Below are 16,579 nucleotides of genomic sequence, written 5' to 3' on the forward strand. Positions count from 1 at the left end.
GGAATCAGAGAGAAGGAATGCATGATCCACGGAAAGGGGACCAACCTGGACCAGTAGAGGTTTGAAAGGGGATAAGGGGTTAGGATTCCCGTAATACCCACAGCGGACACGGGTTTTTCGGAACGGGGAACCGCAGACAGATCGGTAGTACGAACTGCAGAGAGTGAAGCTCCTGTATTAACAAGGAAATGGAGATAAAGAGTATTAATAGTCAAAACACACTTACCCGTGGGAGTGAGAGGTAATAAAGAAGCTAAAATTTCCTGAGGTTCCCTGGCGTTCCGTTATTGCTGTGGGACAAAGTAAGGCTGGGGACTGTCGGGCTGTGCTGACAGGGGGTCTATCTGGTTATTTACAGAGCTATCAGGCCGGCTCGGACACTCGTTCTTCCAATGTCTGGGCTGCTTACAGTAATTACAAACATCCCCAAAACCCGAAAATCCAGTTCCATGACCCCTCCCGCAACCACGTCCCTGGAACCTTCCCCATCCCCGACACTGTTTGCCCTGCCCTGAATAATGTTGTATTTGCAGGGCCATTAATTTTTGAGAGGACTGTTCCTCCTTTCCTTTCAGAGTGCATTGGCAGTGCTCTGCCACTGTTTGCAATTTGTCCATGGTTTCAGTTTTTCACCCAATACTTATTCGCTTTCGCATACTGCCAATAGCAGGTAGGAGACCATTAACAAATGCATGAGCCAGGGCGCCCTGTCCATTTTCATCTGGTTGCTGTATACCAGAATGTTGCAGAAAAACATCAGTTAGCTGGGTGTGATAGTCGCCCAGGTTTTTTTCCTGTTGCTGTTTACAGCAGTGTATGGCCATCCAGTTGGATGTTTTAGGAGTTTATACTCGAGGGATGGCTTTAAGTAGATTTTTAGTTCGATCCTTACACTTTTTCCAGTATTTAGCGTCAGGACCGGTATCTGGCAAATTAGAGTGGAGCTTACTGATGGGCCAATTTGCTGCTGTGAGCCATTTTTTATGTTTGCTAGGGGTTACAAGTAGCTTACACAGCTGCAGGAGGTCTGCCTCAGAGGGTTCATAGGTGTTGCATACTAGCAAAAATTCCTCTGCGAATTTGGTAGGATTTTCCAGGGGCTTTGGAAAGCCTTTTACAATTGAATGGAGCTCTATGCAAATCCAGGGTTTATAGCTCCAAGAGGGACACCCTTTTTGACCCCCAGTATGCAGGATTTGGAGGGGAGCTTGGACAGTTTTAGAGCTAGAGCGCAAGCAACGGGCCCAATTCTTATTCAGGTTATTTTTGCATGTATAAGAAAAAGCAGAGGAGTCAGGCAGACTGGAGGATTTCAGGGGAACAAGGGATTTTTCTTTACAGGCCTGAGCGGTACCGGAGGAATGGGCCTGGGCGGCATTGGACGGTCCGGACTTGTCTGAACTGGTGACCTTTGAGAATTGTTCATGAACTGGGGAGGCTGGTGATCGTTTATTGATCCGACACAAGGCTGCCAAGTTGTGCAGATCATTATATGTGTTTTGGAACAAAACTCACACCAAGTCCATTTGCCAGTTGCAACAGTTGCCATCAATGGCTTTTGTTGTGTTGTGATCATTTCACTTTGGATAACCTTACAATCCTTAACTATTTTCCTCTGGTTCATTCAAGAGAGGAAGAAATCTATTTGCATGCTTGCTCTGTTGCTTTGATATGTATAAAGATGATTTTCTCATCTCTTAAACCAAATAGTGTCAATCACCCACTGATGCCTAAACATATGTGTCAAGCAGTGCAACACTCTCTGTGTTCTGTTCCAGTATGTGCTTATTGCCTGATTGACTTGAGACCATACAAGGGTTGAAAGCTAGGTCCCAGGATGAGGAGTAACTTTTCTAGTCTGACCATGTACATTAGGTTCTGTAGGCTCTGCTCAACATCCTCTTCTCTTCCTCAGGGCAGCCTTGTTGTGGGGTGTATACCAATACCATAAATAACCAGTACTTCTTTGTTTGTATTCAGACTGCCCATTAAATGGTCATTCACCCTGATGATTGGCTGAACAGTTTTACAAAGTTAGTCATGAACCAGCACTCCTACACCATTTCTCCTTCCACTACCACCTGCATAGTACAACCTACAGCCCAGACACATTCTCAGGCTATATTTCCTAACTATCGTAAGAGCATAAGAACAGCCATACTGCATCAGACCAATAGTCCATCTGGCCTAGTGTCCTGTCTCTGACTGTGGCCAGTGCCAGATGGTTCAGGGGGAATAAACAGAACAGAGCAATTTTAAGTGATCCATCCTCTGTCATCCAGTCCTACCTTCTGGCAATTGGATGTTAAGGGACACACGAAGCACAGAGTTGTGTCTCTGATCCTTTTGGCTAATAGCTATTGGTTACTATCCTCTATCTGGTCTCTTGCACACAGAGTATGTTGATGTTTCTTTGGATCTTCATCTTGTCCAGCTGCATGACTTTACCTGACACAAAGATTTTTTAGACATTTCTTTCACGAGTCCGAATTTTCATTTGGTGAATCACCTTTTGAGCTGTTCTCCCCACCTCTGGGAAGACAACTGGATGCCAGTAACTGGGAATACTCTTGGCCTGGGCTGCCAGGCTTGAGGCAGGCAAACTCCTGATCTGGGGCTAAATATCCCTCTCAATGTTTGCAAAAGGTTCTGGTGGGGCAATATGTAGGCCAGACTAGTCCTCCCCTTATACCAGAATGTCACATTAATGCCATGATGTAGGTCTCCAGCTGGCAAGGCCTGCCAAGACAAGTGGCTGGATGCTGCTTCCCCCTTAGTGGATATTACACCATCCAGTTAGAATCATAGAATCATAGAATATCAGGGTTGGAAGGGACCTCAAGAGGTCATCTAGTCCAACCCCCTGCTCAAAGCAGGACCAATTCCCAACTAAATCATCCCAGCCAGAGCTTTGTCAAGCCGGGCCTTAAAAACCTCCAAGGAAGGAGACTCCACCACCTCCCTAGGTAACGCATTCCAGTGTTTCACCACCCTCCTAGTGAAATAGTTTTTCCTAATATCCAACCTGGACCTCCCCCACTGCAACTTGAGACCATTGCTCCTTGTTCTGTCATCTGCCACCACTGAGAACAACTGAGCTCCATCCTCTTTGGAACCCCCTTCAGGTAGTTGAAGGCTGCTATCAAATCCCCCTTCATTCTTCTCTTCTGGAGACTAAACAATCCCAGTTCCCTCAGCCTCTCCTCATAAGTCATGTGCTCCAGACCCCTAATCATTTTTGTTGCCCTCCGTTGGACTCTTTCCAATTTTTCCACATCCTTCTTGTAGTGTCGGGCCCAAAACTGGACACAGTATTCCAGATGAGGCCTCACCAATATCGAATAAAGGGGAACGATCACGTTTCTCGATCTGCTGGCAATGCCACTACTTATACAGCCCAAAATGCCGTTAGCCTTCTTGGCAACAAGAGCACACTGTTGACTCATATCCAGCTTCTCGTCCACTGTGACCCCTAGGTCCTTTTCTGCAGAACTGCTACCTAGCCATTCGGTCCCTAGTCTGTAGCAGTGCATGGGATTCTTCCGTCCTAAGTGCAGGACTCTGCACTTCTCCTTGTTGAACCTCATCAGGTTTTTTTTGGCCCAATCCTCTAATTTGTCTAGGTCCCTCTGTATCCGATCCCTACCCTCTAGTGTATCTACCACTCCTCCCAGTTTAGTGTCATCTGCAAACTTGCTGAGAGTGCAGTCTACACCATCCTCCAGATCATTAATAAAGATATTAAACAAAACCGGCCCCAGGACCGACCCTTGGGGCACTCCGCTTGAAACCGGCTGCCAACTAGACATGGAGCCATTGGTCACTACCAGTTGAGCCCGATGATCTAGCCAGCTTTCTATCCACCTTACAGTCCATTCATCCAGCCCATACTTCTTTAACTTGGAGGCAAGAATACTGTGGGAGACGGTATCAAAAGCTTTGCTAAAGTCAAGGAATAACACATCCACTGCTTTCCCCTCATCCACAGAGCCAGTTATCTCATCATAGACGGCAATTAGGTTAGTCAGGCATGACTTCCCCTTCGTGAATCCATGCTGACTGTTCCTGATTACTTTCCTCTCCTCTAAATGTTTCATAATTGATTCCTTGAGGACCTGCTCCATGATTTTTCCAGGGACTGAGGTGAGGCTGACTGGCCTGTAGTTCCCCGGATTCTCCTTCTTCCCTTTTTTAAAGATGGGCACTACATTAGCCTTTTTCCAGTCATCTGGGACCTCCCCCGATTGCCATGAGTTTTCAAAAATAATGGCTAACGGCTCTGCAATCTCACCCGCCAACTCCTTTAGCACCCTCGGATGCAGCGCATCCGGCCCCATGGACTTGTGCATGTCCAGTTTTTCTAAATAGTCCCGAACCACTTCTTTCTCCACAGAGGGCTGGTCACCTTCTCCCCATACTGTACTGCCCAGTGCAGCAATCTGGGAGCTGACCTTGTTCGTGAAGACAGAGGCAAAAAAATCATTGAGTACATTAGCTTTTTCCACATCCTCGGTCACTAGGTTGCCTCCCTCATTCAGTAAGGGGCCCACACTTTCCTTGATTTTCTTCTTGTTGCTAACATACCTGAAGAAACCCTTCTTGTTACTCTTAACATCTCTTGCTAACTGCAGCTCCAAGTGTGATTTGGCCTTCCTGGTTTCACTCCTGCATGCCTGAGCAATATTTTTATACTCCTCCCTGGTCATTTGTCCAATCTTCCACTTCTTGTAAGCTTTTTCTTTGCGTTTAAGATCAGCAAGGATTTCACTGTTTAGCCAAGCTGGTCGCCTGCCATATTTACTATTCTTTCTACACATTGGGATGGTTTGTTCCTGCAACCGCAATAAGGATTCTTTAAAATACAGCCAGCTCTCCTGGACCCCTTTGCCCTTCATGTTATTCTCCCAGGGGATCCTGCCCATCTGTTCCCTGAGGGAGTCAAAGTCTGCTTTTCTGAAGTCCAGGGTCCGTATTCTGCTGCTCTCCTTTCTTCCTTGTGTCAGGATCCTGAACTCGACCATCTCATGATCACTGCCTCCCATGTTCCCATCCACTTTTGCTTCCCCTACTAATTCTTCCCTGTTTGTGAGCAGCAGGTCAAGAAAAGCTCTGCCCCTAGTTGGTTCCTCCAGCACTTGCACCAGGAAATTGTCCCCTACACTTTCCAAAAACTTCCTGGATTGTCTGTGCACCGTTGTATTGCTCTCTCAGCAGATATCAGGGTGATTAAAGTCTCCATGAGAACCAGGGCCTGCGATCTAGCAACTTCTGCTAGTTGCCAGAAGAAAGCCTCATCCACCTCATCCCCCTGGTCTGGTGGTCTATAGCAGACTCCAATCACGACATCACCCTTGTTGCTCACACTTCTCAACTTTATCCAGAGACTCTCAGGTTCTTCTGCAGTTTCATACCGGAGCTCTGAGCAGTCATACTCCTCTCTTACATACAACACAACTCCCCCACCTTTTCTGCCCTGCCTGTCCTTCCTGAACAGTTTATATCCATCCATGACAGTACTCCAGTCATGTGAGTTATCCCACCAAGTCTCTGTTATTCCAATCGCATCATAGTTCCCTGACTGTGCCAGGACTTCCAGTTCTCCCTGCTTGTTTCCCAGGCTTCTTGCATTTGCGTATAGGCACTTAAGATAACTCATTGATCATCCCTCTTTCTCAGCATGAGCCAGGAGTCCTCCCCTCTTGCGCTCTCCTGCTTGTGCTTCCTCCCAGGATCGCATTTCCCCACTTACCTCAGGGCTTTGGTCTCCTTCCCCTGGTGAACCTAGTTTAGAGCCTTCCTCACTAGGTTAGCCAGCCTGCTGCCGAAGATGCTCTTCCCTCTCTTCGTTAGGTGGAGCCCGTCTCTGCCAAGCACTCCTCCTTCTTGGAACACCATCCCATGGTCGAAGAATCCAAAGCCTTCTCTTCGACACCACCTGCGTAGCCATTCGTTGACTTCCACGATTCGACGGTCTCTAACCCGGCCTTCTCCTTGCACAGGGAGGATGGACGAGAACACCACTTGCACCTCAGACTCCTTTATCCTTCTTCCCAGAGCCACGTAGTCTGCAGTGATCTGCTCAAGGTCATTCTTGGCAGTATCATTGGTGCCCACGTGGAGAAGCAAGAAAGGGTAGCGATCCGAGGGCTTGATGAGTCTCGGCAGTCTCTCCGTCACATCGTGTATCCTAGCTCCTGGCAAGCAGCAGACCTCTCGGTTCTCCCGGTCGGGGCGGCAGATAGATGACTCAGTCCCTCTGAGGAAGGAGTCCCCGACCACCACCACCCTCCTCCTCCTCTTGGGAGTGGTGGTCGTGGAACCCCCATCCCTAGGACAGTGCATCTTTTGCCTTCCAATCGGTGGAGTCTCCTTCTGCTCCCTTCCCTCAGATGGGTCATCTAGTCCACTCTCCGCATTAGTACCTGTAGAGAGAACATGGAAACGATTGCTCACCTGTATCTCCATTGCTGGTGCATGGACGCTCCTCTTTCTCCTTCTGGAGGTCACATGCTGCCAAGCCTCTTCACAATCCTTCTGTCCTTGCTGCGCCTGCTCTGAATCTTCAGAACATTGTGGCCGTAGAAGCATCTCCTGACGTCTGTCCAGGAAATCTTTATTTTCCCTTATGCAACGCAGAGTCGATACTCGTTTCTCCAGCCCTCGAACCTTCTCTTCCAATATGGAGACCAGCTTGCACTTTGTACAGACAAAGTCGCTTCTGTCCTGTGGAAGAAAGACAAACATGGCACAACCTGTGCAGGTTACAACAACTGATCGCTCACCTTCCATATCACCGTCCTCTTAAGAACTTCCTCAACTGTTTCAGGAACTACTCAGAGAAACCTGCAGATGAAAGCCTCAGTGCGCTCTCCCCAGGCGAACTCCCAGGCAAACTCCTGCTGTTAGCCTCTGCTGTTCGCAGCTCAGCTGGTTTGCTGCTGACTGCCCTTATATACCAGTCAGGCCCACTCAAGGCCCACCTGAACAAAGCACTCCCAATTCACACTTTTCAAACAAACAAGCAAGCAATCAAGCACACGGTCAAACTGACCAACTGTCCCAGCAGCAGACACTCAGATACTCACCAACACAGCCCCCCTAATGCAGCACTTAGCGTACCTCCTCTCGGACAGCTCCCAGGCAAACTCCCGCTGTTAGCCTCTGCTGTTCGCCGCTAAAATCTCCAAAGTTTGTTTTCAGGAGTACATATGTGGTTTCCAATTGGCTCTCCAGAGCTCCTCAGGATTTCTGCTGTTGCCCAGCTGTCAAAAAAAAAAATTGTTCACAACTTAAGATGGTTTAAATTGGAATCTTCCTTCTTCTGGGTGAGTTGCCTGCCACAGCTAAAAGGCTCCACCTGCCTTGAGAAGTCTGGTTTTAAATTGCTAGACACACACCTTTCACACCCCCGCTTTTTGTTTGGAACACCTGGGCCATGAGAAGGCAAGAGTTAGGAGTTTGGTTGTCAGAGGCTATATGTTATGCTGGCCACTTGGAACATTTTTATAGGGACTGAGAGCTTATTCTCAGACCCACCTCAAGCCCTCACAACCCTTTACAATTACCGACTTAGATATGGATTTACAAATTCTATGCTAAAATCTCCAAAGTAACATAAATATACGTATTTCACAAATGACTACTGTGTCACATAGGCCCTTTGGCAAAAGGTTCCCTGTTCTTTGCAAACAACTCTCGTCTCAGACCTGACACACTCACTTCATCAAATGCATAGCATACAGGGTATTTGTCCATGAAGGATAGCATGTTAGGTCTTTGTTGAAAGCTTAAAAATTATCAATGTTCATAATCATGGCATGATGTGTGTACAAGTAATATTTATGGAATAATGTAATTATATTGAAGTTTATGCCTTTATGGTTTTAAGGTTAAATGGAATCACCAAGGAGTGATGACCTATTCCTTCAGGAGGGTATTGCCATCCCTCCTTGATTAGTTAATGATGTAATGTACTTCCCAATTGTCTATCATCACCACATCCCAAACAGTCAATGGAAAACCATCAAAGACAACTGAAAACAATCAAAAGCACTTGAAGATAAAAAAGGAACATTACAACAAACAGGGGATTGCGCTGCCTATGAATAAAGACGAAAGATTGTTTCAGTATAACACAGAGTAGGGAGTGGCACTCTCTATCCATTCACTGAGGAGATATCTTGTTGAGCAGGGATGTTTTTCATGAAAGTTTGGCTCCTGGTTACTGTGAAGCCAGCCAGCTTTGCAACAAACTAAACATTGTTGGACGGGGTGTGGGTAGGGAGAAGGCTACTTTATATATAGGAAAGGTAACTATTAATAAATGTAGGCTCTAGCTCATTTTTTATGATTTTGTTTTCTACTTAACAATTTGTTTCCATCACTGTCTCTTGTTTCTAGGAATCTCTATTCTTTCTTAAATACACTTTCTTTTGTTTCATTACTATTGTTGTGTGGGTTACAGGAGCTGTGGTTTAAGGCAAAACTGGCAAACTGAGGTCCTCTGCACCGTTAGAGGATTAGGATCTGCGATTTCTGTCAATAGTCATTGTCAGGGGCTGAAGGGACACAGGGACTTGGGTGCACCTATTGTTAACCTGCAAGATAAATAAAGGATAAATTCATGGAGGTTAAGTCCATTAATGGCTGTTAGCCACGATGGGTAAGGAATGGTGTCCCTAGACTCTGTTTGTCAGAGGGTGGAGATAGATGGCAGGAGAGAGATGACTTGATCATTACCTGTTAGGTTCACTCCCTCTGGGGTACCTGGGATTGGCCACTGTCGGTAGACAAGATACTGGGCTAGATGGACCTTTGGTCTGACCTAGTACGGCCGTTTTTATGTTCTTATGTTCTTATGACAGGGCTGACATATCCCCAAGAAGAGCGCTTGAGTGGCTGAAAGGCTGTCAGTGTTAGAGAGGTAGCAGCCAGTTACCACAAGCAAGAGTCCCTCATTATAGAGGCAGGAGATAACAAGGTGATTCACATCTCTGGGTATCCCAGGAACTGTCATATCTACATATTTATTCTAGTAGATAATTCTTTCAGAATTGATAATACCTCATAAGCCTTTATCTATTGTAACTACTTAAAAAATCATGGTACAAAATTCACAATATCATACAGTGAGATTGATTTTCAAACACACGCTCCTTAATAGGGCCTCCATAATCTATGTCTGGATGCTCAAATTCACACTACAGCATATAAAAAAGAGTATTTTATTTAGCATGCTAATTTGAACTTCAGAGTGTTAAGTGAGCACCTTAATAGATGATGACATTAAAAAATGTTAAATTATCAGTAAAAAATAGAAGCACAGTATCAGTAGATTAACTATAACAAAAAAAGGGGCTAAGGTCTTGGGTGGTGTAAATGGGCAAGACTGAATGAAACTGCCCATTTATATGCGCAGAGAATTCTGTGCCCATTTATTTTCCTAGAGAAATGTCTGATGTGTAGGTTGGTGGTCAGAGGAGGTTATCCCAGAAGAGGCTGTTAGATTAATATCAACTAATGATTTCTAAAGATGTCTTCATATTCTTGGGCCTTGATTTTTTCCTATTGCCCTCACATGACTACATAGAAGGGATACTTGCCACAAATGAGGCTCGTTATCTCTTTTTCACAGTGTGAAGCTTCCTCTAGCTAACGGGCAGCTGAATAAGATACCCTTTAGGGCAGTGTTTCCCAAACTTGTGACGCCGCTTGTGTAGGGAAAGCCCCTGGTGGGCCGGGCTGGTTTGTTTACCTGCCGTGTACGCAGGTTTGGCCGATCGAGGCTCCCGCTGGCCGCGGTTCGCTGCTCCAGGCCAATGGGAGCTGTTGGAAGCGGTGGCCAGTATGTCCCTCGGCCTGCACCGCTTCCAGGAGCTCCCATTGGCCTGGAGCAGCGAACCGTGGTCAGTGGGAGCCGCGATCGGCCGAACCTGCGGACGCGGCAGGTAAACAAACCGGCCTGGCCCGCCAGGGGCTTTCCCTACACAAGCGGCGTCCCAAGTTTGGGAAACACTGCTTTAGGGCCATTGTATAAATAAAAAATCCCTCACACAATGTATTGATAGAGAACTACCCCAACAATGCAGATACAAACTGGATTTAGGGTGATTCATAGATTCCAAGGCCGGAAGAGACCATTGTGATAATTTAGATCTTTTAGAAAAACATCCAATCTTGATTTTAAAATTGTCAGTGCTGGAGAATCCATCACAACCTTTGGTAAATTGTTTGGTTGATAAAGATAATAGTGTTGATAGGGACACACATCTTGAAGACCCTCCAGTTACAGGTAAGTAACCTTCTCTTACATAAAGTGTAGCTAGTTGCATAGGTAAGAAATCCATGTTCCTGAAGAGCAGCTATAAATTCATCTTCCTCTCACTTTTCACTTTCTGCCCCTCTGTGTATTGCTGAACCAAAATCCCATAATTGTTAAATTGATTCAACTCAGGGTGATTAGCAAAAGATTTCCCTTATTCATTGATGTGTAACCTAAGTATAGATAGCAGTTTTGAAATTTTGTATTAGTGAAAGCAATTTTTTCTAATGCTTAAAAACAGTGGGCTAGTGCTTAAAGACAATGATCATGGCAATGGATCAGCTCTCAATGAAGTCAGCAGGCTCCTTTCCACTGACTCTACTGAATGTTGGGTCAGGCCCATTGTGATAGGCATAACAGCAAGTAACCAAATAACTACAGTTTTGTCAGCTGTTTTTCCTATCATACTTAAAAGGAGTTTGGCCCATTGGACTAGATTTCTAGAGATGAATGATATACAGTGGAAAGCCAGCTTGCATAATGCAGCAACACACTCCTCTGCATCTGGAATTTTCTATATTCCACATTCCTCTTCACCCAAACGCTCCACTTAGATCCAGATGTGTATTAAAATGTTAGTTTATTAGCCTTGTCTTGACTTAATCTTGTTTGCACCTACCAACAAAATGAGTTGTATTTCCCTGAAGGTGCTTAGGAAACACATCAAGACCACTTGTCTATTCCATTAAATTATGTCCTTTTCAAACCAGTGTTGGTACACAGGACAGAAACTGGTCTCTTCCATTCCGCTGTGTCATTTGCTGATGCTTCCATCTGCTCTATGGTGTTGAGATTGACTATTTTGCCTTCCCTGCTAAGAGTTCTTAAGGTTTCTCCCGGGTAGCCTCATTTCCTCACATCAGTTGCTTTCCATTTGACAGCTTCATCTGTGTGTTGGCATCTGGAGTACATGCCCCAAATATCTCCAGCACTTCCTCCTGATTCTGTTGGAAATGAGCTGCTGGTTGATGATTTCTCAGATCTCTTAGTTGGTAATGAAGTCTGTCCAACCAATGCCCTTATAGGCACTTATTTTCAAAGGCATCTAATTTTCTGTCTAACATTTTGATAGATGTCCAACTCTCTCTGAGCTAAATTAACACTGAGATTTCATTTGAAATTAAATTTCTCAGTTTTGTTCTAATGTCATGTTTTTTCCCAATATGTTATGTTTAGTAAATGTTGTATCCACAGCATTTCCTATCCTTGTTATTACTTCCATCTTGAGGTCTCCTTTGGCAAATATGGTGCTGCCTGGGGAGTCGAAGTGTTGTACTTTCTTGGTATTTTTGCCTTCTAATGTGATATTACTACTTGATGTTTGGATTTCACAGATTATTTTTAGCATAACTAATCTTGAGCTCTGTTTGGCCTGCTGTTTTTGACAGGTAAGCTGTCTCTCTTTGTAAATTTTTTGGGGGGTGTTGCTTAGGGATTCCATAGGACGGAAGAATTCTTGGGTATTTGTAGAACACCTCATGATATGCCCTAAGTACATTGTGCATTTTCTCCATAGTTTCAGAATGCACTCTTGCTGTCTATTCGTTAAACTATTCATTATTTGTTGCCTTAGCTCAGAGGAGTTCTTACCAGCCCACACTTAGGTTGAGTAGTATTTTATTCCATGAGTTGTTTCACTGATTTCCTTAATAAGCAATAAGGTACTACTCAAGGTGATTAAGATGTCTTAGGGCCAGATTCAGTCCCCCATACTCATCTTGAGCAGTACCTTACTCTACAATAGCCCCATTCATTTCAGTGGCATCTCTGGCAGAGTAATGTGCTACTCAGCCTACATGTGGCAGAATTTGGCCCTTAAACTATATTGTAAATATATGCAGTGCACTGACAAAGATGTGAACCTGCCGCAAAGAGTCTATGGCCAAAGGGCCAAATAGTAGAGTGCTCACTCACCCTGATGAGTTTTTACTCATTCAAATAGTCCTTCTTGAGTCAGTGGGAATATTTGTGCGTAACCACTCCTCAGTGAGAGTGAAGTGTTCACAGCCCAGCCCTAAATGTGACACACACTCACACACAATTCAGTCTCTGTTGATGAAGCCGGTTTGGGTATGAGACAGAATCTGAACAGCCTCTAGGGTCTCATGGGCTTTGCTAATGGTCTCTGCTCTCTGGATACTGCAGTTGTTTTTCTCTTTCTCATTTACTCTTTGTGTGAATGGTGTTGGTGTTTTTGTACTGTTGGACTTTTGGAAAAAATGTCATTATTATATTATTATTAATTATTATTATTATAGCAACAATGGTAAACTGCCCATGGGTGTGACTGTGGCTGCACCTCTCCCTGGCCCAGCCTGAGCCCCAGTTACAGGAGAGATTGTAATAGAAAGATGGAATGGAAAAATCCCCATTGTGACACTCTAGTGAAGCCATCACCATAATGACAGCAACTGTGAACTGCAGCTGAGCAGTGAAGTGGCTGCATTTTGACTGATCTCTCCCCCTAAAATGTTATTTGGCTTCATTCGTTGTCCCCTAGCTGTGGGTCCTTCTTCTCATACCTAGAGACTGCTGGCTTGCTTTAAGGGAATTAATTTAATAGAATCAGACCCAGTGTTGCTGGGAAAGACCACACAGGTTTTTGTTCGATTATGGACAAAATACAAAGGATTTAGCTGTCCACTTTGCAAGTGTTAAAAGGGCACAAAGGGATCATGACAAGAAGATCCATGAAGCAAAACAGACAAGAGAGAAACAGGAGGAAAAGAGACAGTTTGGGAATTAACATTGTCAAAAGGTGACAAAAACATAAATACCAGTAGGGACAAGAGAAAATATTTGACAAAATTATGAGGAATAGGACACCTTATCTTGTGCTGCCTATTGACTGGTATTTGCATTATTTATTTATTCATACTTACCCCCGTTGAATCTCTGCAGAGATGGTACCTCCCTTGGTAGTTTATTCCACCAAACAATTGCTTTTACTGTGATTGTTTCCCCTGGTGTTTCAGCTAACTGTTGCCCTCCTTGGCTTTAGGGTTGTTGATTGTATTGCACTACCCTTTGAGGCTGTGAATAATTCTTTCTTTCTTTCTGCTATTACCTGGTAGGTACTTATTAACACAAAACTTGTCCCTGTCACTCTCAGGGTCTTTGCTAAATTATAGACTTGTAAGCCCCTAATTTCTACTCGTTTATTTTCTGTTTCTTCATTTCAGGCTCCATTGAGCCATATTGGCTAGAGATGGGCCTGAATCAAATTCCCAGATAACACACAAACAGAAGCAGCAAGTCCATGGCAGCTGAAGAATTGACTGACATCTCCACTCACCCCTTTCTGAATGCACTCAGGAGACTCATTGGACTCACTTATGGAGATCATGTATTTTGGTGATGATATCCATTCCCCTGCTCAGCTGAAGAAGGACACAAATAAAAATCCCATTTCCCAATACCCCTTTTCTTGGCAGAACTGGTGCCAAATACAGATCTGGACCCAAGTTGTTTGTTCTTTGGCTTGAGCCCATCTGTAAGAGTGATAGGTCCTGGCTGGCAAAGCTCTGGCAGAGCTGGGGAGCCAGGCTGTTAGATGCCCTAATCTCTGCTTCACTCTGATACTGGGAGGCAGAGATTGGTTCTGACAGACTATACTAGAGTGATGAAATCACTGGCATTCTGACACCAAATTGAAGAATCCACCCTCTCTGAAATGCTGCTGGCCAATGAAATTGTTGCATTTGAACTGATCTCACAATCAAAGTCCCACCTCTGGTCTCTGCACCCAAATAGTGCTTATTTGAATGGAGTATGTTTTGCATCAGTTCTCCTGGTTTCTTTACAGGGAATTTAGTTGCTTTCCTTGGAATAGCAGCCTCGTGATTTCAGTGCCTGGACCCTCCCAGCTCCACTGGCTCAGAATAAATCAGACTCAGACTGTTGGCTGACCCATTATCTGATAATCAATGAGGAAGATGCTAGAACTAAAGGATTTGGGCAACACAGTATGGGGAGGAGGTGAGCAGCCCTCAGTAGTGAAAGAACAGATTAAGGACTATTTAAAAAAGCTGGACATGCACAAGTCCATGGGTCCAGGACTAATGCATCCAAGGGTGCTGAGGGAGTTGGCTGATGTGATTGCAGAGCCATTGGCCATTAGCTTTGAAAACTCTTGGCTATCGGTGGAGGTCCCAGACGACTGGAAAAAGGCAAATATAGTGCTCATATTTAAAAAAGGAAAGAAAGAGAACCCGGGGAACTACAGACCGGTCAGCCTCACCTCAGTCCCCGGCAAAATCATGGAGCTGGTATTCAAGGAATCCATTTTGAAGCACTTGGAGGAGAGGAAGGTGATCAGGAACAGTCAACATGGATTGACCAAGGGCAAGTCATGCTTGACCAACCTGACTGCCTTCTATTATGAGATAACTGGCTCTGTGGATATGGGGAAAGTGGTGGATGTGATCTATCTTGACTTTAGCAAAGCTTTTGATACGGTCTCCCACAGTATTCTTGCCAGCAAATTAAAAAAATATGGATTAGATGAATGGACTATAAGGTGGATAGAAAGCTGGCTAGATTGTCGGCCTCAACGGGTAGTGATCAATGGTTCGATGTCTAGTTGGCAGCCGGTATCAAGCGGAGTGCCCCAGAGGTTGGTCCTGGGGCCGGTTTTGTTCAACATTTTATTAATTATCTGGATGATGGGATTAATTGCACCCTCAGCAAGTTTGCAGATGACACTAAGATTTGGGGAGAGATAGATCCACTGGAGGGTAGGGATAGGGTCCAGAGTGACCTAGAAAAATTGGAGGATTGGGCCAAAAGAAATCTGATAAGGTTCAACAAGAACAAGTGCAGAGTCCTGCGCATAGGAAGGAAGAATCCCATGTACCGCTACAGGCTGGGGACTGACTGGCTAAGCAGCAGTTCTGCAGAAAAGGACCTGGGGATTACAGTGAACGAGAAGATGGATATGAGTCAGCTGTGTGCCCTTGTTGCCAAGAAGGCCAATGGCATATTGGGCTGTATTAGTAGGAGGTGTGCCAGCAGATCGAGGGAAGTGATTATTCCCCTCTGTTGACACTGGTGAGGGCACACCTGGAGTATTGCATCTAGTTTTGCTCCCCCCACTACAGAAGAGATGTGGACAAATTGGAGGGCAACGAAAATGATTAGGGGGCTGGGGCACATGACTTACAAGGAGAGGCTGAGGGAACTGAGGTTATTTAGTCTGCAGAAGAGAAGAGTGTGGGGGGATTTGATAGCAGCCTTCAACTACCTGAAGGGGGGTTCCATAGAGGATGGAGCTAGGCTGTTCTCAGTGTTAGCAGATGACAGAACAAGAAGCAATGGTCTCAAATTGCAGTGGGGGAGGTTTAGGTTGGATATTAGGAAAAACTTTTTCACTAAGAGGGTGGTGAAGCACTGGAATCGGTTACCTAGGGAGGTGGTGTAATCTCCATCTTTAGACGTTTTTAAGGCCCGGCTTGACAAAGCCTTGGCTGGGATGATTTAGTTGGTGTTGGTCCTGCTTTGAGCAGGGGATTGGACTAGATGACCTCCTCACATCTCTTCCAACCCTAATATTCTATGATGGTATGTAATCATTAGAATGACATTTCCCCCTCATTTATAGGAATTCCTTTTTCTTCGTAAGGAAATCCTTGTAAGCATGAAAAATGCTTGACTTTATTAATTTTTTTTATTTTTTAAGGAATGGAGCATTTATATGCCTTACACCCTATTTTTTCTCACCCTTAAAAGGCAATGGGGTATGAAAATTCCTTCCAGGTTTTGTTCAGTACAAATAAAATGTTATACTGCAGACCAGATTTGTTCTATGAAGTTGTTTTCCTAGAATGCCTGTGGGCTTTAGCGTTGTTGTGGGGTTTTTTTCTTGTTTTTTTTTTTTTAACCCATCTGCCCCTTTCCAGAACTCTGATTTTTTTTCTGGAAAAAAAGGCAATAGATTAATAAAAATCAGTAAGCCCTGCTCATCATGACAAAGTTTCTTTGGAGAATGTGGTTAATAATATTTCCATGCTGTTGTGTCATATTACTAGAGGTTGTGCACTGAGAACAGGTTGGAATGTGACTGCTTTACCCAGAAGCTATTTATGTGCCCAGGATTTGATAAAGTTATTTAGCAGAAAGTTAAGGTATGTAAGTCTCCACAACGATACATAACATGTCCCCTGGGGCACTTCTAGGTCCCTGTTAATAACCATGTGAAGAGTGGCCAGGCATTCACCCAGCGTTTACTGGACATGATCAGAAATGCTTCCTAAGCTGTTA

At 44.7% G+C, this 16,579-nt stretch overlaps 1 protein-coding gene across 1 annotated transcript in view; it reads left to right on the forward strand.

The window, feature by feature from the left end:
- The window catches only part of LOC117872757 (adenylate cyclase type 2-like), a 149,567-nt gene extending 135,803 nt beyond the window's left edge, over positions 1-13,764 (forward strand). The window contains exon 4 of the mRNA XM_034761515.1: positions 13,504-13,764. Coding sequence (XP_034617406.1) covers positions 13,504-13,527 — 24 coding nt within the window. The 3' untranslated portion in view covers positions 13,528-13,764. The remainder of the gene's footprint in view (positions 1-13,503) is intronic.
- The last annotated feature ends 2,815 nt before the right edge of the window (positions 13,765-16,579 follow it).

The sequence above is a fragment of the Trachemys scripta genome, chromosome 2, assembly GCF_013100865.1.
Source record: "Trachemys scripta elegans isolate TJP31775 chromosome 2, CAS_Tse_1.0, whole genome shotgun sequence".
NCBI classification, from domain to species: Eukaryota; Metazoa; Chordata; order Testudines; family Emydidae; genus Trachemys; species Trachemys scripta.